Source organism: Rhinopithecus bieti, unplaced genomic scaffold (genome assembly GCF_001698545.2).
Source record: "Rhinopithecus bieti isolate Rb0 unplaced genomic scaffold, ASM169854v2 scaffold_28517, whole genome shotgun sequence".
Taxonomy (NCBI): Eukaryota; Metazoa; Chordata; class Mammalia; order Primates; family Cercopithecidae; genus Rhinopithecus; species Rhinopithecus bieti.
This window is the reverse complement of record NW_016813121.1, coordinates 924,677-949,163: the sequence shown is the minus strand read 5'-3', so window position 1 is coordinate 949,163 and position 24,487 is coordinate 924,677. Positions and strand designations below refer to the sequence as shown.

Sequence of the window (24,487 nt, the reverse complement as noted above, 5' to 3'; positions counted from 1 at the left end):
GTGATCCGCCCGTCTCGGCCTCCCAAAGTGCTGGGATTACAGGCTTGAGCCACCGCGCCCGGCCTTTTTGTATTTTTTGTAGAGACAGGGAATCACCAGGTTGACCAGGATAGTTTCCATCTCTTGACCTCGTGATCTGCCCACCTCGGCCTCCCAAAGTGCTGGGATTACAGGTGCGAGCCATTGCGTGCGGCTCCCTTCTCTCCTTTTTTATATTGGAACCACTGACACCATAGGAACCGATTACTGTGAGAGATCTTCCTCCTCCTTGGCCTGGTCTGGCTCCACCTACTGAAGGAGCCCCAAATTTGGGAAGATGGTGGATAGTGGAGAAGACATTGAGTGGCATGGAGAGAGAGAGACAGACAGCAAAATGCTCCAAGCTCTCAAACAGCTCTCTCAGCTGGTCTGCTGAAATCCTCAGCGTTAAAGCCATCCTTTGTAATGCGCCTGTGTCCAAAGGATGTCCTTGTGTTTTAGGAATGCGTTGCCTAAGATAGGTAATACATTAACTCACTGGTAGAATTACTACCACATAAACATAGGCTAATTCATCACATCAGATATGAAATGAACACAGACAAGCAAATTTATTATGCTGGCTTTGGGAAGCAGGACTGACACTACCCAGGCAGGCGCCATGAGGAGGGGAGTTGAATCTGGACTACAGAAGATTGCTACCTAGGGATTAGAGGCCTACAAAGCAGAAGAGAAGAGCACAAATGAGACACCTATTTGTCCTCTGAGCGGAGTTGACAAAACTAATTGCAAGCAGTGACCTAAAGTTAGTGAGCAAGAAATGAAGGGGGAATGGCAAGATATTAGGATAAATTTACATAGTACCTAGGCCAGTGATTGTTAACCCAGAGAGCACATTAGAATCACTGGGGAACTTTAAAAAATGCTTAGGCCCTACCTCCAAGAGTTTCTGATTTAATTTTTCTTGATTAAGGCCTGAAGTGTCTGTTGTTGTTGTTGTTGTTGTTGTTTTGAGATGGTGTCTTGCTCTGGCACCCAGGCTGGAGTGTGGTGGCACAGTCTCCGGCTCACTGCAACTTCTTCGCCTCCTGAGTTCAAGCATTTCTCCTGCCTCAGCCTCCTGAGTAGCTGGGACTACAGGCATGTGCCATCTGGCTAATTTTTGTATTTTTAGTAGAGATGGGGTTTCACCATGTTAGCCAGGATGGTCTCGAACTCCTGACCTCAGGCAATTCGCCTGCCTCTGTCTCCCAAAGTGCAAGGATTATAGGCATGAGCCACTGTGCCCTGAAGTGGTATATTTTTTAAGCTTTCTAGGTGTTTCTAAGGTACAGCCAGCATCAAAAACCACTGATTCAATCAACAACTGCTCATAAAATGCTGGATATTATTTTGACTTACCAGTCAAATAAAAACACAAAGAGAAGTGGGAGAAATGACTAGGATTTTATAACACTGAAAGGCAGAATTTCTCTATGATGACCTGAATGGATCAATTCTGAAACACATAAGGAAAGGAGCAAAGCTAAATTGGAAGGGATTGAGAGAGTCAGGACGCTCTCCTGAGAGCACCACAGCAGACCAAAGTGAAGGAGGAGACTACTTACATCAGGGATGCCTGTTGGAGACAAATACTCACAATGCCAGGACACTTCAGGGAGACTTCAGATGAATGACCCTCAACCTTGACTGTACATTAGAATCACCTGGGGCGCTTTCAAAATCCCCAAATCCAAGCCACACTCCAGACCAATCAAATGAGAATCTCCAGGGGTGTGACCCAGGCAGCCCCATTTTTTGAAGCTTCCCAGTTGATTCTAATGTATAGCCCAAGTTGAGAACTATTGCTTTAGACATTTATTAATGTCGTTTGCATTAAACTTTTGCTATTTTTTTTTTTTTTAAAGCTGAAAGGGGTACAGAGAAACCAGCAGATTCCCAGGTATGGAGACAAAAGACTAAAACAAGACCAAAGGTGAGGTAAGAGTAAGGCAAACGAGAACAGAAAAAGAGAGGGAAGAAAAAGAAGAGAAGAGCAGGGCTAAAGAAATCAATAGAGAGGGAATGGAAAGGCAAGGAATGAGGATGGGGCAATGCTGCTCTCAGGGCCACAGGGTACCCAGCCCCATCAATTAGCCTCTCTCCATGCAGATCCCCTAAAGCCCCAGTCCGTGACAGGGGATGTGGACCCCAGCAGACATTGGCGTGGGAGGCTCTAGATCACCTCCTCGCTTGTTGTGGGTGTATTCCTTGGGCCAACCCTGAATCTCCTTTTGCTGCCATTTAAAAGTTTTTTAAAAAATTGAGCGGCAGTTTTTCCCTCACTCAAAACAGTTCACGGCCCTCATTCTTTGCATAACAATACATTGTTTCCAAGTCACAGGAATAGAAGATAAGTTAGAGGCCCTGTTATAGTCCAGCCTGCTGTCCAATGACTGAATCTTCTCTACAGCAACCCTGAGCAGGCCCCAAGCCCACTTAAACCACTTCAGCATCCATGGCAGCTGGCCCCTCTTGAGTAGTTCTTTGTGTAGGATCAGAATTTGTTTCCCTGCAGTTTTTACACTTTGGATGTGGGTCAACTGATTGGAGTCATAGAGAACAAGTGAGATATCACGGGAACCTAAGACTTATCTCATTTCTTTCATCACCTGCTCTCCTACTATGTGGTTTGAGGTTCACCCTCCAACGCCAGCCACCTTGTCACTCTCCTCTAAATTCATGTAACTCCACTTGCATCTCTTTGCATCCCCATATTCCAGAAAGAATCTGAACTGTTTAAGAGGCACCCAGCACTTCTGGGAAATCCACACTGCAAAGTGTTAAAGTGAGAGTGTTAGCAACACTCCATATGCCAGAAACTCCAAGATTGTTATCTTGTTAAACTTTTAAATGCAAAAATGAATATGAAAGCTTTACCTCTGATATTGTGGAGCTCCTTTTTGCAGAGGTTACTCGACCCTTTAAAGCTTCTCTTATCTGGATATTTAACAAAAGAAGTTAAGAATTAGAAGATCATATGCTTGGGCCTGGCTGATATTGTGGCCAGGTACTGTGTTAGCAGCTAGGTTCTGTTGGAGGGATATGGAGGGATCAGTGACCTGGTGGAGTAGTCTTGGAAAAGGTGGAAAGATGGGGAGAGACAAGAGAGGTGGAGGTGGCACAGGATACTCACTTTCAGGGCCTTAAATATGGACCCAATGGTTGAGAAATACAGTTTGCCACAAGTTTGAGGATTCCTCAACATAGCTTCTTCTTTTTTTTTTTTTTTTTTTCTTGAGACACAGTCTCGCTCCGTTATCCAGGCTGCAGTGCAGTGGAGCCATCTCGGCTCACTGCAACCTCCGCCTCCCAGGTTCAAGCAATTCTCCTGCCTTAGCTTCCCGAGTAGCTGGAATTACAGTCATGTGCCACCACGCTTGGCTACTTTTTTTTGTATTTTTAGTAGAGATGGAATTTCACCATGTTACCCAGGATGATCTCAATCTCCTGACCTCATGATCTGCCTGTCTCGGCCTCCTGAAAGTGCTGGGATTACAGGCATGAGCCACCTTACCTGGTCTAGCTTTGGCATTATTTTTATGGAGCACTTATGTAATCACTTCTCACAATTTGTCAATTATTCAAACAACCTTTTCTAGAGGAAGAAAGTACTGTACGACTGGACATGGTGGCTCATGCCTGTAATCCCAGCACTTTGGGAGGCCAAGGCAGGTGGATCACTTGAGGTCAGGAGTTCGAGACCAGGCTGGTCAACATAGTGAAACCCCTCTCTACTAAAATACAAAAATTAGTCGGGCATGGTGATGGGCACCTGTAACCCCAGCTACTCAAAAGGCTGAGGCAGGAGAATCGCTTGAACCCAGGAGGTGGAGGTTGCAGTGAGCTGAGATCATGCCAGTGCACTCCAGCCTTGGCAACAGAGTGACATCTCATCTCAAAGAAAAAAGTACTATACAACATAGCAACAGCCCATGAAATTCATCTTCCCTGACTAGGTCATCCTGTCCTTTTCTCTAAGTCTTGCCTGCTGAATACAGGCCCTCTTCTTATTTCTTCTATACAAAATATTATTCACCTTCCAAGGCCTTGTAGAAGTTCTATGTTCACAATTCATATATGCCAAAGCCCTCCAGCTCAGGGTGGCTTCCCCTTTCCCTGCAGATGCCGTATTCTTTGTCACACACAGACCTCAAACCACCCGTCAGGGATGGAGGACAGTGTGCTCAAGGGCCCACTGGGATTTGTAAAGATATATTGCCACTTCTGCTTACATTTCTTTGTTCTCACCCTTTTTCACTTTTAGGTTTCACAATGTACGTAACACTTTTTAAGTTAATAATGAACACATCTAGGGATATGTGCTCACTGTGTTTTACTAATCTTAAAAGTTTGAAGACTACTAGTATATACAACTTTTGGTCAATGAATCATGTATGGTCCTGTGACACTTTTGAGTATTTACCTTTCATATCATAATTGTAAAGGTAAGAGGTTTTGATCTTGATAGAAGTTTCCATGGCTTGGAGTTCTTTGCACATCTCACCTAACACTGGTAAACTAAGTAAAAATGCAGCTGCTGGTACTCTGGCTATAGATACTAGTTGTGGTTTTACAAATAATAGAAACATAATCCTGTGGCATATGACTGGGCAGTACCTTAAGTGCTTTGTGTTTTTACCTACAAAATTGCATTTGTTCTTTGCCATAATCTAATGGAGAAGGCAGAGAAAAGATTATTATCTCTGCATCCCAACTGGCTCTGTTGCCAGGCTGGAGTGCAGTGGGGTGATCTTGACTCACTGCAACCTCTACCTCCCAGGTTCAAGAAATTTCCCTGCCTCAGTCTCCTGAGTAGCTCAGACTACAGGCACATGTCACCATGCCTGGCTACGTTTTTGTATTTTTTAGTAGAGACGGAGTTTTGCCACTTTGGCCAGGATGGTCTCTATCTCCTGACCTTTTAACAAACCTTTGATATTAATTTAATAGAATATTACTGGCAGTAGGCTGGGCGCAGTAGCTCATTCCTATAATCCCTGCACTTTGGGAGGCCAACATGGGTGTATCCCTTGAGCTCAGGAGATCGAGACCATCCTGGGCAACATAGGGAGACCCCATCTCTACAAAAACATTTAAAAATTAGCTGGGTGTAGTGGCATGTGTCTGTAGTTCCAGCTACTCAGGAGGCTATGATGGGAGGATCACCTGAGCCCAAGAGGTTGAGGCTGCCGTGAGTCATGATGGTGCCACTGCACTCCAATCAGAGTAATAGAGTGAAAGCTTGTCTCAAAAAAAAAAAAAAAAATTAACATGTCCTTTTCTCTAAGTCTTGCCAGCTGAATACAGGTGCTCTTCTTATTTAGTAAAAAATAAATAGTAAAACATAAATAAATAAGCAAACAAACAAGAAACTCTGCAGTGAAGGTGGGGTGCTTGGGGGAAGGAGTAGATTATGTTTTTTGTTTGTTTGAGGTTTTTTGTTTGGTTTTGTGAATCCAACCTGGTACTGTTCCTTTTTATTTTTATTTATTTATTTACTTTAATTGACAGAAGGGTTTTGCATTTATATCTGAGAGGGTTGTTTGCTTTACTTTTTCCAGAAGGTAGTATGGTACAATGGAAAGAGGGTGGTTTTAGAAGCCTGAATAAACATTTGGGGGGTTGTTACTTTGCTTGGTTTTTATTTGTTTTCAATGCTCATCACTTATCAAGACTCATCTGTATTTGAAGAGTTTCTTTTCTTGACTCCACTGCTGTTCAAGATACAAGTAGGAACTCACACTTCCACCCAACCTTGCAGCTAAGACATGACCATGTGACCTGAACTCAGCCAATCAGACATGACAATGAATAAATGCGGGTGCTGGTGTACCAGACAGGCAGGGTGAGGCGATCTCCCAGGCAGCAGTAGCAGCAACTCTGGCTTAAGTGTTTACTGCCTGACATTGGCCTGGTGAGCTGTGCTATCTGTGCCCAGCAAAGCGGGGAAGAGCAATGGTATGTCTTGTGGAGCATTTCTGTGGTGTGCATTGGTAACTATTCCTGGAGCAGAGCCTCCAAAACTCCAAGCCAAAGAGACCCTCCCAAAGATAATACTGCAAGATTTAATAAGTTCCTTTTCTGCTTCAACTAATCAGAGTTGATTTCTGTACTGATCTTGAGCAAGCTGTTCACTCTGAGTCTCAGTTTCCTCATCTATAAAATTGAAAATAGCAATACCTACAATTGTTTTAAGAATCAGCACTAACGTACATAAAACATTCATTCCCATAAGAACTTGCAAGCTGGTCAATATCATTTGCATTGTAAAGAGCAGTGATCCAGGCTTCATACATCTGTACAAATGACTGAAGTGAGAGCTTTTCAATAAATAGCCTTTACAAGCCTTTACATGGCCAAGTACCGATAATACAGAAAAAGCAACAAGAAGAATTTACATTCAGTACCTTTGGATCCAGGATGGTTCCAAACACTAGAATGAAGAAGCCCTGGGAAACACAGAAGAGGGAAAAAGAGTCATTTACAAAAGAATGATGATGATAAAACATACTCTCAGTTATTACCAATTCCTATTTTGATAAAAAGAAAACAATTTTATGAAATCTCTTAATTTATCATCCTTAGATCACAACACCTAGATTCATTCAATGAATATTGATGAGTGTCTTCCATATGCCAGTCACTGTAGAGGTACCTCAGTAAACCAAAGAGACCAAGGTCCCTACATCATACAGGAATATTTTTAAACTTTCCTTTTAAGTTGAGCAAATTAAAAGTGGTTTCACTTAGCAGGCTCTGGGCCTCTGAACTGAATATAATGATCCAAGAAAGAGTCAGAGGAGGTGTTGGGCAACGAATGCAGGCTTGCCGTCCTTGAACAGTGAGTAAGATAAGCTTCCACAGAAAAGAGCAGAAACAGCTGTTGCTCAGCTTCCCATAACACCTTCAGCCTCCTTCCTCATCCACTACAAAGAATATTATAAAACTTGCAAAGAAAAGTCAAGTGTATACATCCTCAAAAACTTAATGACTTTAAATAGATTGAGTTTCTAAGCACATGACAAGTATTCCCAATATGATGATGTAGAAGAAATTAATTAGCTTTCATATCCTTTTCCTACCAAAAAAAAAAAAAAAAAAATAGTATATATATATATTAAAACCATAAAACAGTTGTCCTCTATAGCTATAGTCCATTTGAAGTTTTTACTTCTGTTTCACATACATTGATACAAAACCCCCCTTGAGGAAGGAATGGCAAGTTGTAGTTGCATTTTTCAGTTAAGGAAAAGGAAGGTGAGATTCAGCATTCAAAATGTGATAGACAGGAACATTCATCAGACAACAATTTCTCCTAAATGTGCAGTTACTCCATCCATGGCTCACCTGAAAAGGTGAGATATGACCTTTTATTTAGGAATACCCTTGCTAAGCTGCTCTGACTTCATAAGTGAGTGTGAACTCTTACCTGATCTTACCTACCCAGAAGCCTGTTAAGGGGCATGGGTTTTATACAGCTGGCACCATAAAGATGTTACAACCTGGTATTCATTGCTGAGAACAATACCAAATCTACCACTATTTGGTAAAAGCCCAGATGAGAGGTGGAGAACTTTACAGGGACCAGTGTACATCCTTGCAGCTAATCCAGTCCCCCAAACACACTAACATACACCTTTCTATTCAGCCAGTCCAACCCTCAAACGCTTAATCTCCATGTAGCTTTTATGAGATTGTTCTTCTGTGTATGACTCTGAACCTACAAGGTAATTATTAAAATCTCTTATTGTATCTGCTACAAAAACATTATTGTTGTCATGGTCCATTAGGTTGCAAAGTTATCATTCTTATAAGGCCCCATTCTGACAAATATATTCCAGCCTGATTTTGGTACTAGGAATACATTTCAAGTCAGGATCTCCATTAATTTGGCCCAGGAATTATATTTTTTAAAGATCTGGGAACCACAATTCTAGCATGCTTTTTTCTACAAATATGCTGATGGCTAATATTCTTTGGCTAAAGAACTAAGATGAATTTCTCTCCTTGTAAGATTTTTAATTCCTTGGGGTTGGTCTATCTATATTTGTATCTGCAACATTAAGCATAATGCTTGGCACAAAATAAGTAATAAATGTAGTGTCTCTTCATTTGAGTGTATGTATGTGTTTAATTTCTTTATTATGCAACCCGCACTTTTATAGTCATGTAACATGACTATAAACATGAGTTTAACATGACTTTATAAACATGTCACAGGGAAATACTCCACTAGGATCACTTTTCGTTGGCCCGTGCCATGTTAGATAAAGTTATGCAAAATATCTTTCAGAAGATTTGGATTAAAAGATTGGCCATAAAGTTTAGTATCTGGTTGAGAAGGGAAGAAAGAATATACCCAACAAACAATTCACCAGTAGCAGCTTTTTCGCATTTCTTTTAGTAGGTAAAGCACAGTTTGGACAGGTTAATTTCAAGGTGTTCTCCCAGGTTTTGGTATATGTGCTTTATTTTTTCCCACCAAAATAGCTATGAGGGAGTCCCAAAAAACTCATCCAGCCCACAATCACTCTTAGTAAATACAAGAGTAGGATGCCAACCAGAAGTTATGGATGGACAAGGTGGGTAGTCAAGGCAGCAACTGACACCATAATAAAACCTCTCTAGTAAAGAGGATGGGTGAGTTTTAAAACTACTGCAGATATTCCCCTGGGGCTAAGACCAGGAAATCTTTACAAGAGTCTTCTTCCCACATCCTCTGGGCCTCTCAATATGTTTCGGAATCTCTCCCCTCTGTCTGTGCTCCATCAGCCTCTGCTGCTGCCCCTCATCTCATCCTAAGACTCTACTTCTCCTGCTTTCTATACCCAGTTGGTTGTGTCTCCCATCTCAGTAGATCCATGGCTCCTCTCTCTCCTCCCTCAGAGGATGCCCTGATCCAGTGATATGCTAGTAAATGGCAATAAACTCTCCTTATTTGTAGTGTTTGCCAATCTCTATAGTTAATTACCCCCACCATGGCCTATTTGAATCTTGCCCTGTGACATCGTTGAGCATGGATTTAGGAAGAGACGGGCAGGAGCACATCATTGTACAGATTTTCCACCATGCAGACACAATAGAGGCAAGTAACCTCAAGAGAAAAGGTAGACAAATAATTAGGAAGTGATGAGTTCTGAGGAAACATGACCTTTACTTTTAACCCAATTTGTTTAACTGCAAGTCTGTATGATTTAATTGTTATTAATGACTGTGTTCACAGCCAGCTCAGAACAATCCTGAAAATACAATAGGCAGCTCCTTGTGAGTCAATACAGGCCAGCACCAACACAGCACTGCCCAGTGCCCCCCACTGGCCTCACCAACACTTTGTTCTCAGCTCCTCACTGCCCCGTCTGCTTTGGCGTTTAGGTAGGCCCCTCCCTGCTCCTTACTGGGATTCAAGGCAGAAATGAAATTGAAAGCACAAGTGATCCTACAATGACAGGTAAAGGTGCTCAAGATATCAAAATGCAAGTGCTCACAGCCTTGTCCAAAACAAACCTCACAGGGAAGATGGCCCTAAGGGAGACAAGAGAAGGAAAATACTGTGGAGTGAGTTATGAGCTCATGAGGGGTTTATGAAAAATAGGGTTTTTACCCAAGTCTTTTCAATGACTAGTTTTGTAAACATGCATAAAGCAACTTATAACTACCAAAGCTATACATTAATTGTGTAGGACGCAATTAATATTTTCTATAAAAGTGCAGAAAAAGTAGAGACTCAAAATATGAGATACCCCTATTATTATTAACTTTGTTCTTCAAGACATCAAAGTGTTTATTATAAAGTGAAATCATTTATACATAAATTCTGAAAAAGGAAAATGAGAAGATACTTGACTTAAGATATCTGTTAGCAATTAGGTGAAGCACTTACTTGAAAATAGTCTTACAGGCTACCGCATACATTCAGATAAAAAGATAATGTTTTAGATATCTTTAGAAAAAAGCTTGCTTTTCAATTAGTTGCTATCTACATATTAACATTCAATATAATAAACTTTGGATCATTCACACATTATAACAGAAAAAAATGGAAAAAAACCAAAATTTCAATCAAGAAGGAAATTATTGAATATGGAATGCTATGCAGCCATTAAAGACATATTCATACATAATGAGCTGGTAAAATTCTAGCGCATATTTTTAAGTGCAAAAGCAAGTTACACAATAATATACATTGTTTTAACCCCTGTGTTATGTGAAAATATATTTGTATGAGCATAGAAAATTTGGCAAAGGATGCACATGAAACTGTGAACACTGCTTAATTCATCTAAGTGTGATAAGAGAAGAGAGGAGAAACTATCTTCCATACTTCTCTGTATAGCTTGCCATGTTAAAATAAGATGGTTTCCAATGGTAGCTAAAAATTCTAAGTGGAAGGAAATGTAATAAATGTGCAAACTTTAATACCTCCAGTTATATACCTAAATTTTGGGGAAGGTGTTATTGCTTAATTTTTAAACCATAACAACTTAGCCTATTACTAGGCTGTCTATGGTCTTTGGATCATTTTAGTACTTGATTCTTTCCCATTCACCATTTAATTTCATTTTTCAAACACTCCCGTAAAGTGTACAGTATTGCACTCATTTTATATGTGAGGAAAATATGGCTCAAAAAAGTTGAGTAAATATCCCAAGATCACGTTATACATTATTAGTAAACGAAAGAGTCAGGATCCAAATCCAGGTCTCTCTGGAACAAAAGTTTATTTCCCCACTCCATACGCTATTCCAGATCCACTGACTTTTACATAGAAATCTAATGCCACAAGCTCCTAATCACAGAACATCTTCACGAATTCTCTCACTTTGGACTTGGTCAGAAGCATCTGGACTTACCTGGAATGCATTGAGCAGGGAGAAGATAATGTGGAAGGCCAGGGATCTGTCATCGATGACGGTGGCTACTCCAAATCCCCAGGTCAGTCCCAGAAGTGGTGTGAGGATGGCAATGTTCTTGCTGATTCTCACAATGGCTCTCACTTCCTGGAACATGGAATTGCTGATGGCAGGTCGCTGGGTCTTGACAATCACCAGTGTAACTGTGATCAGGTTTACTACCACGATGGCCAAAGCTGGGACCACGAAGGCCAGAAGGGCTCTGGTCATATCCCAGTTGAGCCAGCAGGCCTCAGGTCGTAGATAGCCTTTGCCAGGTTCAGTAGCAGCAACCGTGACGGCAGCAATGACCAAAGGGCATCCATAGCCCACTGAAAACAGAGATGCCACCAGGACTGACTTGGGCAAGGTATGGAAAACAATCATGATTCCATAGAGGATAAGGAGTGCCTTGGCAAACATCCAGAAAAATACAGAAAGGTAAAAGAGATGAACAAAAAATGTGGCTGCCACACATCCCTTGCGGTGTGTTATTGGACCACTAAGAAAGGAAGCTACAATGAACCACACATCAGCCATCAGCAAAGTGGCTGCAATGTTAACAATGCACACATGGCGTAAATAGGTGATCTCTGTCTTTGTCACTTGGCTCCAGACTAGGACCTCAATGGACAAGCAAATGATCAGGCTGCAAATAGAAATGCCCAGGCCTACATATGTGATATAAGTCAGGATCAGATTCTCTAAGATGTGAGGTGACATAAGAATTGAGAAAGAGGTAAACAACTTGCTTGGCCTACATTTGCAAACAGCTTGCTGGGAGTTTTCTTGAATCATTTTGCAGGCCTGCTGGTCCCATCTGTTCTCCACAGAGTGCCAGCCAACACACTGTGTCCTCCTCTCCTCCAACTTGCTGATCTTTTCAAAAATTAGTGAGATTCTTTTAAGTTCCTTGGGCAAAATGACAGACAGGACAAGCCCATTTATAGTAACATTTTCCAAAAGACTGGCTTCCAAAATAGCCCCAATAGTTGGAAATGCAATGCTGATGACCTGAGAAGGGGAAGGCACCTTCCAAAGTTCATCTCTGCTGATCAACACTCTCCCAGTGACTTCATTGCTGGTATCATTAACTCTCATCGAAAAAGTGAAATTTTTTCCAATGTTATCTCCAGATACAGTGGTGCCCATAGTATGAATGAAGACATCTGGTATGTCAACGGGATATTTATCTATGAATAGCCTTCTTGCAAAGGAGTTGACTGAGTGTAGTAGGATATAGCTGCTGTTTCTGTCAGGAATGAAAGTCCAGTTGGAGATGCTTTTGCTATTAAGAATGTGGTTGGCTATGGTGCTGTAACTCTGACAATAAAGAACCAGTGTTAGTACTGAGCCACTCTCTGAAACTGCCAGCACATTCAACACTCACTTTTATAAAGCATGCTCCTCCAACCAGCAACCTAAGCATACTCTGGGGACTTCTTAGCAATAGAATCTCAGATCCCACCCCAGACTTAATGAATCAGAATGTTCATCTTAATAAGATCCCCAAGTGACTTGCATGTACACTGAAGTTTGACTTAGATGATAGAGCTACAAAGGTATTGCCTCACCATGCCCTCCTCCATTTACGCAATGGCCTCCTGTGAGCCAGGCCACTGGACAGCTTTCCACATGCTCCTGTCCATCATTCCCTCCACATCACACCTAGGCAAACTAGCAACTTGCTTACCCTGCTCAGAGAACCCATCACGTGTTTAACCTCTCTTGCATCCCAAATGTGTTGCAGGGCCCTATACAAGAATATAATAAATTGGAAATTCACCCTGGAGTCTGAATCTACTTTTTATTATCTTTGCTTTGAAGATCAAAACCAAGCAAAATGGACCCAGTTCTATTTCATGTTTCTGCAATGGATAGGCATGGCTGTGTTTTTTTGTTTTGTTTTTTTTTTTTTTTTTTTTTCATTCAATTATTTTCCATTTTAGCAACCTATCCTAACTCACAAATGAAAATAAGGAAAGTCTTTCTCTCTCCAAAACAGAATGTTTCTTAAATGTATTAAGTAGCCAAAAGATGCATTGGTAAATCATACTCCAAAGTTCACTATAGTACCAAGTAAGTGCTCTCTATAAATATTTGTTGATTAAATATGTTTACTTTCTCCATTCATTTATTCATCCTTTCTTTAATGAATATTTACTGAACACTTGCTTTGCTAGACATTAGAAATACTGATGTGAAAGAATGGTTCCTAGCCCCTGAGAAGCTCACATAATACTCCAACTAACCTGCATTCCTTTCCCACTAAGATAATGTTCTTCCAAGTATTCAGGAACACTCACCCGCATCTTTTCCTCATCAACACCTGTCCATATTGCTGTTGATATGTTGTGTAAGAGCTGCACAATTATGGCAATGTTTCCTGGTATCCGGGGTGACTGCTGAATGCCTCTAATTACACAAGACAAATCTGTGGGACACTTTTGTAGCAACATATCTGATATGGTCTCAGACTTTCCAGTATATACACTTATTTTTATATTGTCTTCAAATGGCTGAACCAAATGTGAATCCTCCTACGATATGGCAAAAGAAAGAAATTTTATAATTTTATTTTGTGTTAAATGTAAAAGTACCTTTACTAAAACTTAGGACAGCCTAACATAATGTTTTTCTGTTTTCCCCTTGCAGAGTCACATCTGCTGTCAAATAACTTGACCAATACCGAGTTGCATGAACCAGCAAATAAAAGTCCCTACTTCCCATCTACCTATTCTTTAATCCCCCTCTCCCCAAATAACAACTGTTATCTTCAGCATACCACTTCAGATAACCTGTATATATAGAAATTTCTAGTACCATTTAAGCTTATTTGTAATATTTATGAAGGGCAAATCATGAGTGATGAGTCTATCTTAAAAATAGAAATTTAAAACTCGATTTGGATGAATCAACTGGAACACCAAGACTGAAAATAGCAATAGAAAGTATCTCCCATAGATTCAGACTCTGGTTCCCATACTTTAAGGCAGGGGTGGCAAACTATGGACCCAGACTGGCTGCCTGGTTTTTGCAAATAAGGTTTTACTGGAATGCAACCAGCCCATTAATTTAAACACTATCCACAGCTGATTTCATGCTACAATGGTAGAGTTGAGTAGGCACGACAGAGACCATGTGACCCACAAAGCCTGAAATATTTCTGTCTATCACTTTACAGAAGTTTCCAAACCCTTGCTTTAGAGGACCCCCTTCTGGCCCTCCTGCAGCCTGCCCCTTCACATGGCCAGGAGTCTATGAGCACAGACTTTCACATACTCCAAGTTTAGAAGGCTATTTTTGCATAGAAAATGAGACTAGTGGCTGCTTATCTGTTCAGCCATCCCTACACGCTGCTCTGCCACATGCTTGTCCTCTCTCTTACTGAGGGCAATATCCACTGCCAAGGGGAGGCTCCACTGTGCTCATACAGTGCACATCAGAATCCATATTGCAAAGAAAAGATATTACCTCAAAGATGTTGACGGCATTAAGAGTCCGACAGGTGTCAGTGATCTTGTGCCATGTCTTTTTCCTGCATGAAAACCCCATATTTCCCTGAGTGTCTGGAGGGCAAGGTTGAGTACACTGGGAGTTGTCTGTACAGACACCATTGCATACACCTGGGAAAATGAAAGGAGACCATATCAGATGGGAAGGTCTGGGCTCTGGGCCCATTAGGCCAGTCACCAATGTGTCACTGCCAGTGACAGCACATAAATACTGAAGACATCAGTGTCTTCTCTTCCTAAAGTGGAGGAAGACTGAAGTGGATCAGTGGTCATCTATTTTAGCAACAAAATTTTATTGTTTCCAACAAAATCTTATCCTGAACTGCAGTGTATAAAATAGATAAAAGTGGAACATGGCCAGGTACAGTGGCTCACACCTGTAATCCCAGCACTTTGGGAGGCCAAAGTGGGCAGATCACGAGGTCAGGAGTTCGAGACCAGCCTGGCCACATGGTGAAACTCCATCTCTACTAAAAATACAAAATATTAGCTGGGCATAGTGGCATGTGCCTGTAATCCCAGCTACTCGGGAGGCTAAGGCAGGAGAACTGCTTGAATCCAGGACACAGAGGTTGCAATGAGCTAAGATCGTGCCACTGCACTCCAGCCTGGGAGACAGAGTGAGACTCTGTCTAAAAAAACAACAACCCAAAAAAATCTGGAACTGTCCCAGGTGAAGTGAGAGGGACAAACCCATAATGCAGTCCACTAGGTCACTCTTACACCCTCACAGGAACCCTGAATACTTCCTCAGACCCCTGAAGCTCCCCAGATCAGCTCTAGTTGGAATCTACTGCTTCCAATGTTTTCTAAGAAGTCTCTCAGCTCAGGAACTCTATAATATGTTATATCATCAATGACTTCTCACAGACCTGTTCTAGCCACTGGACCGGTTTGAATGGGCTCAATCCAAAGGATCTATGGCAAAGAATTCTCAGACAAGGATGGAGCAGAGGGTACTGGGAGGAGAGAGGAACAGGTTAGGGTGAAATGTAGAATTTACTACCTGGTACTATGCTCACTACCTGGGTGGGATCATTCGTACACCACACCCCAGTGACATGCAATTTGCCAGTGTAACAAACCTGCACGTGTACCCCCTAACGTAAACGTCAAGAAGAAAAAAAAGGCAAAGGTACAATTTAATATGAAGGAAAAAAATCAGAGTCCAAATGCAAGTCATCAAGGATTCCATCTGCCATGCCACAGGACAGAGGGCTGAGAATGGCCCTCTATTACAATAGATGGACAGCAAAACTTCCATGGGATAAGTAACTGCTGCCAACATACCGTATGGCCTGGCAGGCACCTTCTCCTTGCCTTTGCTGGCAGCCTAGAAAGGGAAAATCAAAATGTGCATCAAAATCAATTGTTGATATGTTAGCCTAACAGCTCACTTTAGTCACAAACAACCACAGTTAAATTAACTATGATACCAGCATGGCCCACCCAAAGCTGAGTCCATGAATTACGGCTCCTCCGTGACCCCATTTTCCCTTCAGCCTGGACCACTTTCTTTCCCACTGCTACCCAGTAGGAGCACTCCTCTCTCTCCAGTAATAAGAGTCTATGTTCTATCCAGGAAACACGTTATGAGCAGAAGTGGATTGAGAGGGAACCTGACGAAGGTTAAGCCTCAGAGAGCCTTGCTCAAATGGGACCTTTTGAAGCCCTGGGAAAGGATCTAGCAATGAGCAGATTGCTCTCCTCTCATGCTCAATGAGCAGATCATCTCATGTGTTCTTGTGATCATACATTTTATTAAATTCTCAAAAGCAAAATGTTTTAACCACCTACCATCTGTTAAGACCATCATTTTGTGCCATTTCAGTTCTGCCTCCTTCATACTCTCTCTCATTTTGGGTATCACTAGAGAAGCCATATCTACTCACGGATTCTGGACAAGTTAAGCTGGGATACATTTAGTTTGAATTTAGTAGGATATAGTTATGTAGTTTCCAGTCACTTCTACATTACAATGAGAACATCAACACTTAAGTGATATCAATTCTAAGAACATTTACAATTATTCACAGAACAAGAAAATTCTAAGTTCCCTGATACCTTGCAGCTCACATATGAAATAAATTGGATAGAATTTTCCCAAATTTGATAACAGTCCTACATGCTTACATGCCATTACTAATAATAAATTAGAAACTGAAAGATACTTTTCTAAACTAGGAATAATAAGAAACAAATTTGATCAATAATGCTGAAGGAAAGACTGAATAATATTTCTATTCTCTCTATAGAAAAAACAATAAGATCATGCAAGTATGCAGTCAAAAATGTAGGAACTAAAAGGTGGGCATTTCATTAATAAAAAATATTGTTTTATTACTGAATAATGCTAAATAACACTATCCAGCATCTCTAAATTTGAAATTTGTTGTGATTCCTTTTCTCATTCTAAATAAATTTTCACTTTCCCCTTAGTTTTGTATGTGTAATATTGCATTCTTTTTCCTTAGGAGAACTCCCCAAAACCTAGCTCCCCATACCATGAGCATCTCCATCAGTCCTAATTAGAACCCCTTCTTTGTCCCATCCATTGAGACCATATCCGACCCTTCACTAAGAAAGTGCCACATAGTGGTCAAGGGATGTACTCTGGGAGTAGACAACCTGGGTTCAAATCTCAACACCAACATCTGAGACCTTGGGAAACTTTATCCCTCCGAGCCTCAGTTTCTTCTTCCATAAAGTAGAGTAGGAACTATAGTACTATAATTGTATGATACTTGCCCTAGAGCATGTTTATGAGGAATAAATGCGCTCATCTATGAAAAGCACTAGGAATGGGCTCTAAGAATACTATAAGTCTATTTAAGAATTTACTACTGTTATTACTCTGCACATAAACTTATGAATGTCAAACGTCAATTACATACAAAGCTCAAGTTTCTCCCTTCCAAGAGATCTTTCCTGATCCAGTTCTGTACATGATACATCTTTTCCTCTGGCTCCTACAGGGATCATCATCCATACAGCCATACACACATTCAATGCTTGGCATATTCTCACCTGACCTGCCATTTTGCTATCTAATCTTTTTTATAGAAGCATATTAACTCCTCAATTAAATCACAAGTTCCTTAAGAACATGTACTGTGTATTGTGCTTCAGTATATTCCTCCAAGTAGCTAGTTTAGTGTCTTGTGCATATGTGTGTATGCATATATATATTTTAGTATGCATATATATACACTGACATATATGTTCATGTGTGTATATGTGTGTGAGGAGAGAGAGAATGACTCAGTTTTCTTGCTTCTGCACCAGAATAGTGTTTCCTAGTGGCTGAGAAGACCCTTGACCCAATTACTGCAACTTGGGCTCCAAGTTCTAATCCATTGAGGAAGAAATTGGATATTCACTGACACAGCTCTGTGACTAACTCTTGGGGTTCATGCCAACTCATGGGGTTCTTCTTCACAACCTTACTTCTCTTTATGTTATCAAGAAACAAAGCTGAATATTCCCTCTTTTCTCTACTGAATAAGAACTTGTGGGGTATCTGAATTGAGCTTTTGGGATCTCTCCGAAGTCAAGAAAGTATCACTGAGGATTCATATCTGTGAAATCACCGACAGAAGATGACTTTTCATTTTCTAGTGCGGAGAATCAAGCCTTATTTTATAAGTGGAAGAATTAAAATTCTTGCACCAAACAAGAATGCTAAAATAACATCTTCAGAATTTTGGAAGACTTTATAGATCATCCAATCCAGCCCTCTTATTTTACAGTTAAGGAAAATGAGGCTTGATATTGCGGTGATTTGTACAAGTCCATGCAGGAAATGCCCCTTACAGCTAGGATGAGAACTTAGATCTCCTGATCCTACAATATTGTTTTTTCTAAACAGCCAGCCTGTGTCCAAGGGCAACAGGCAGAGGGGATGAGTGGAAGGAAATACAGGCATCTCAAGATACTCAACACCATCTTGATAGGACCACGGTGTTCAATGCACTGTGATAAATGCACTTATAGGTCAACAACTCTGGATGATATTTGGTCCATTAAATAAACTCTAGTGAAGTCACATTATATTTATCATGTATACGGGCAGAAAACCATGATATTCTGTTTACTTGTAGTTCTGAAAACTCTGCCTTCTTAAGGGAAGGATCTGATTAATTTCTTCCCATCTAATTTGCAGAGCACATCACATACTCCTCTGGTTATTTCATTTCTAGTGTAGCATCCAGTATAGATTACTTTAGCTTGGGATACCAACCTAATACTGTGAAAAACAGTATTAGGTCCCCAACCTAATACTGTGAAAAACAGAGGCTTGCAAACCGGCAACCTGCTGAACCTGCTGAGCTGCCTGGGTGCATAGGCAGGTCAGGAGCCAGCAGTATCAGCAGCTCAGCAGCTCAGCACCCAGTAGCTTGTCTAATGAGAAGAGAAGGATACAATGTTCCCAGTAAGGTAAATCCCAATGATCAAGAGAAACAAAGCCATCCTCCCATGCTCTACCTACTGTCCACATTCTGTCTTGTAGAAAAGTGTGATTGCGGAAACGGAATGAAAGGAGGAATTAGTAACAAGCTGTAGGGTTGACAGCCTTCAGGAAATGGTCTTTCCAAGAGTCTCTAACTTCTCCCAGAAACCAGGTACCTGTTTAGTATTAGTGGGGAAGGGGAGCCATGCAGAAGATTCCCATGCAAAGACAAACCAACTTGAGGGTAAAGTAAATATCACTTGAAAAACTCTTGGAAGGAACTTCCAAAGTCTTTTTTTCCTAAAAAGGATCTTGTTAAGAAGACATACATTAAAATGGAAAGATCAAGAAGTGGAGAATCTGAAAACAGGGGTTCTGGCCTTGGCCCTGTAACTGAGTAAGTATGTACTTCAAGCAAATCACATCTCACACCATGGGTCTCCATCCCCCCAACTGCAAAATAAGGGAGTGGAGTTTCACCAGTTGATCTCAAAACTCCCTTCCAGAACTTGCAGTCAAATAATAGTACTCTCTTCAGAAGATGCTCAAATGTTTTCATGTATCCTCTCTCAAGTGCTCCTCCACAGCTTATTTTAAATGAGTAACTAACAGGGAAATTAAAATTACTTCCGGTGTCAGGAAAAATATTTCAGAAAGAGCCATAGGGCCCCCTGTCCTACAAAATTTAAAATAGTCCATTGCCAGAAACTCTGTACCAGTGAGACCTCGCTTAACCACTGCCTGAGTTGCTCCTTCCAGCTCCTTCTAGCTCCTTCTAGCTCCTAATTGCTCCTTCTAACCCATTCATGGTTATGGTTTCTTATGGGAGTTTCTTCAAGTTTCTTATGGGAGATGTTTCTTATGGGAGTTTCTTCAGGTTTCTATCAGGTTTCTTATGGGAGATGCTATTGCCATTTTGGATGGGACAGTGCTTCATTATGCCAGGCCATTCCTAGGCCCTACCTCTAAATGCCATTAATACCTCCTGGTCATTGTGGCAACCGTTACCACCCCACATTTTCAAGTGCCCCAGGAAATGGTACCACCCTGGTTATGAACAACTGAAACATTCACTATCAGAAGATATAGAACAAAGTATTTATTACTCTTAAATCACTCGAGCCTCATTGCATCTCAGGAACTCATGGGAAAAAGCTGAGAGAAAAACAATGTGTAGCTATTGGCTAAAGTGGGTTTTGGTTAGCTGTAGTTATAATCACTTCCGGCTGGGCCACTCTATCACCATCTTTGCCCTATACTTCAGCTCTCTGGTAACTGAGAGCTGGTAGCTGATGGATTTTTTTTTGTCCATTTGCTTTCCCCACCAGTTCATCCTCCACTCCTTCCCCTTTTCTTACCTGGGACAATGTCCTACATGACTCTGTGGGCAAAAGAAACACCAAGCAGTACAGCAAAAGTGTATGAGTCATTGTCCTCCACACAGCTGACTTTCTTGTTTCTACAAGAATAAATAAAAAGGCAAAATGTCTCCAATTTGAAGCTTTCATAGGTTCCATGCCACTGCAGACCCAATCAGTTCACCTATGAGACTGGGCAGTCTTCCTCTTCCATGCTGCCTACTCAGACCTTTCTGCTCCAGAGGCAGTGTCCTGTGGCCTCCCATTGACTTCGTTCTCTAGGAGGCTGCAGTGAGAACAGAGGCAGCATTGGGAGACACAGGCAATTGCTGAGATATCCCCCACCCTCTACTGTTAGCTTGCACGTCACTCCTAACATGAGAACCCCTCCAAAGGAAGCTACTGCCTGCCAGATTTCACCTTGCCCGCATGGATATAATAAATAACAGCCTGTATTCAGGAGCAAGAATGATACTTCAGTCTCTGGGTTAGGCGGGGCTGAGAAGTCTGTGAATGGCTACAGTAGAAGATGAGCTGGGGTTCCTATGGGCAAACTCAGCCTAGAAATATCTTTTGAAGAGGCTTGGCCTATTATTCCTCACTCCCACCTAACTCTGGAGCCGTATGTTCATAGGTAATTGGTGATTTCTTCAAAACTGATCTTGAGCATGGTCTGTTATTGTTATTTCTACCAGGACTGATATCAAAACTAAACTGATTCCTCGACACCTAGAACAGTGCTTGACACATGGTTGGCATACAGTATATTCAGTAAAGAAGGAGGAAGGTAGGGAGGAGGGATGGAGGGGAGGTGGTTGGGAAGAGCTCATAATTTGTATCAGGGTCTGTGCTCTACAGGGGACTCACCTAAGCTAAGAAATTTAGTATTATACTTTAATAATGTTAATATATTTCATCTTGAGTTGAGATCATCCTTGAAAGTGATTTGCTGTTTCTTCACTTTTAGTTAAAAGGATTCAGAAGACTTGAATGTAATCAACAAAGGCCAGAAGCAATCACAATGGTTTATATTTGTTATTTGACCATTTTTAGCCAAGAAGAACTCTAGCCCAATCACGCATAATTCCATAGGAAACAACGTCATTATTTTAAAGACTAGGCACAATTCATCTTCCAATCATGTTTCCTCCATTGAAATACTTGTCTAGCTAAAATTCCACTGAAATTCAGTGATTATTTAAAATAGTTTGTATTGCCTATCTCAGCCTAGTATTAATACAGCTGTCCAAACATTTGTAGTTCTTACTTAAAGAGGCTACTTTGTTATTCATCATTTTAAATGTATTTTGTAGCAGTACAGAGGGACACACAATTTCAAGTAAAATTGCCAGCCATATTTTCATCCTTTATTCCTACCTAAGTTATTCAAACAGATGAAAATTATGGTATAAAAATCATCAAACTGACCTATCAGAATCATCACCAATGCAATTACTGCTTTGGGCAAAATAATCAAAATTGGAAAAAATTAAAGCCATTGATGAATTTGATGACATAATGCTCATGAAACTTAAGGATGACTCCATGTTTTCTGAATCAAGTTGATTTTATCTTTCAAAACTCTCCTCACACAGAATGTTCTTTTCTTAATTAAAACTAATTCTAGAAAATGATTTAGGGGATGACACAAGACAACAAACTTTCATAATGTTAGCACTACACAGCACAGAAGCTCAAGTAGATATTTTTTTAAAAAAGGTGTATGATCAGCTGAGTTCTGCAAATCAGGATGAAAATCATTCTGTTTGCTTAAAATTTTAATGTACTATGTTGAAAATCTGTTTATTAAATTGCCATTTTGCTTTGCATTGTAAATATAGTTGTTATAATTTTTATGAAAAATGCTTTTGATTATTACTAAAATTACATTTCTGTTATGTCCAAATGAGGGCTTTGTGATCTCCGTGGAAGTGACCTTCATTATACTTTGCAGTATGGTCTTTTTTGATAGTTATGCTGCTGCACAGAGCCCAGAAGTTTTTAACATTTTCTTTACTTCCCAAGTCTACCTTGTAATAAAATAACTGAGGACCACAACTCTGACATGCTGTCTTTTTCCATGTTTCAGCAACAGTGTGATTTTAATTTTAGCGTATTTTCAGCTTTATCTAATTTCTTTTAACTGGAAGAAACATTTCTTAAAGCTGACCTTTTAAAAAACTTAGCCGATAAAACTGATTGCCCTTTAAATTAAGTAGCGTGTTTTAATCTGGGCTTGAATGAGATTATTTTTCTTTCAGAGTTGTTGACATTAAACCATAGTCATTAGCTTTTTTCTAGTTCTATGAAGCAGAAAGTTTAAAAGAAGCAAAAACGTGTAGCGGCAAAACAGTAGCGTGACTCTAATCTTTTGAGCACCCACCTCCTATTCACCAGAGCCTCTGTCCTCATTTTCTTGTGAAAAGCCACAGGCATCTAGTGGTTCTGACCTCCCTCCCCCGGGTCAGCAGGGGTAACTCTAGTATAACTCTTGCCTCTCAAACAAATGTTTGAAATGTTGGTTTACCATGTCCTAAGCCAAAAAATTCATTATAGACATTTATTTCAGAAAAGGTTTACCCGTCTTCATTATAGACATTTATTTCAGAAAAGGTTTACCCGTCAAGAACATACAACCTAAACATAAGTCACTTCACGTGATTCATATTAAAAAAAAAAAAAAAAATTTCATTAGTATTGCANTCTTGCCTCTCAAACAAATGTTTGAAATGTTGGTTTACCATGTCCTAAGCCAAAAAATTCATTATAGACATTTATTTCAGAAAAGGTTTACCCGTCTTCATTATAGACATTTATTTCAGAAAAGGTTTACCCGTCAAGAACATACAACCTAAACATAAGTCACTTCACGTGATTCATATTAAAAAAAAAAAAAAAAATTTAATAAGAATTGAAATTTCCTAAGGTGATATGTGCCAAATACAAAAGCATTAGAAATTTTTTAAAATAAAAATTAAGAAACTGTTTTCCCTCTCCCTTATTTAGAAAAAAAAAAAGAAAAGAAAAATGTGGGGTGGGGGGAGGGGAACAAAAAAGGAACACCAAAGTATACTAGTAGGGCGGCTGCATCTACAAAGAAATAACATTTCCAACCCTCCAACCCATTCTCTGCTGTCTGCTTTCCAAACCTGAAGAAGCTACTTAAGATGTTAATCTATACGTTTGTTCAACAAACAAAAAATGAGCGCCTTATGTCTGAGCAATGTCCTAGCAGTTAGAACAAGGATGGCTTCTTTCCCACAGTCCCTCACAACTCTGGGAATTCACGGTGTGACAGATCTGATGCACACCCGGGGGCGCTGGGAACTTGGACCGGGGCTTTCTCCCTAGAGACTGTAAGACTCTGAGAATCAAAGCCGAATGAATCAGCATGACAGGAAGCATTCCAAAATTCCAGATTCCACAAATCGAGTCTCATCTTTGTGAGCAACTTAATTTCAGAATGTCTCTTCCTGTTTTTATGTAGAATTTCTTCACCTAAAAGCCATACAGTTGACTGACTACAGGCCCAGCTTCCTAATGTAAGACAAAACAGGCAAAAGGAAAACATGTGAACTGCAGGCCAGGACATGTTCAGTGTTTGGCTCCTTTAGAAAAAAAAAATTGCTTGACTGAAACACACACACACACACACAGCAATAGAGACAAGCAATTTTACAAGACAATTTTGAAAAGAAATTTTTAAAACCTCACCTCTCACTTAAGAAAAAAAAAAGTATTGAACTAGAAGTCACAAATCACAGTAATCAAAAAGGTAAACAAAACTCCAGACAGAACTTTATCAGACAACCAGAAGGATTTCAATCACCAGCTTGGTCAGCTCACAGTCTGCGGCTGCTACTTGCATAATTAGACTTTGTAATGAATTACTGAGACTTCAAGTGAGATTTCACAAAGTGTTGTAGAAGTTCCCAGACTGTGGGTGTACACTTCAGATGATCTCAGGGGTGGAAGATTCCACAGCGTCTGTCATTAACCATCCCTCTGCTTTCCCTTTAGTTAATGACCAGTCCATCCCTCCTGCCTGAATACAGACATTATGGAAGGGAAAAACAGAAGAAAGCAAACAGTTATTGTCTGTTTATTATTTAGAATTTGAACTCAGATCTGTAACTTTTTTTTTAAGTATATGTCATGTGGCTTTTCTAAAATAAGAAAGAGCTGATCTTTGGTTTGTTTGTTTTTTGTTTCTTGTTTTTTTTTTTTTTTTTTTTTTTTTTTTTTTTTTTTTTT

At 40.3% G+C, this 24,487-nt stretch overlaps 1 protein-coding gene across 2 annotated transcripts in view; it reads right to left on the bottom strand.

Moving 5' to 3' along the window:
- Positions 1-24,487, bottom strand: part of LOC108512429 (adhesion G-protein coupled receptor F2) — a 38,618-nt gene that overhangs the window by 1,996 nt on the left and 12,135 nt on the right. The window contains exons 2-8 of one of the 2 annotated variants that reach the window (XM_017847701.1): positions 20,234-20,334; positions 15,716-15,758; positions 14,385-14,536; positions 13,217-13,450; positions 10,872-12,233; positions 6,429-6,470; positions 2,899-2,958 (exon numbers count right to left, since the gene is read on the bottom strand). In XM_017847701.1, coding sequence (XP_017703190.1) covers positions 2,899-2,958; positions 6,429-6,470; positions 10,872-12,233; positions 13,217-13,450; positions 14,385-14,536; positions 15,716-15,758; positions 20,234-20,305 — 1,965 coding nt within the window. In that variant the 5' untranslated portion in view covers positions 20,306-20,334. The remainder of the gene's footprint in view (positions 1-2,898; positions 2,959-6,428; positions 6,471-10,871; positions 12,234-13,216; positions 13,451-14,384; positions 14,537-15,715; positions 15,759-20,233; positions 20,335-24,487) is intronic. The other variant, XM_017847702.1, reaches the window with a different exon arrangement.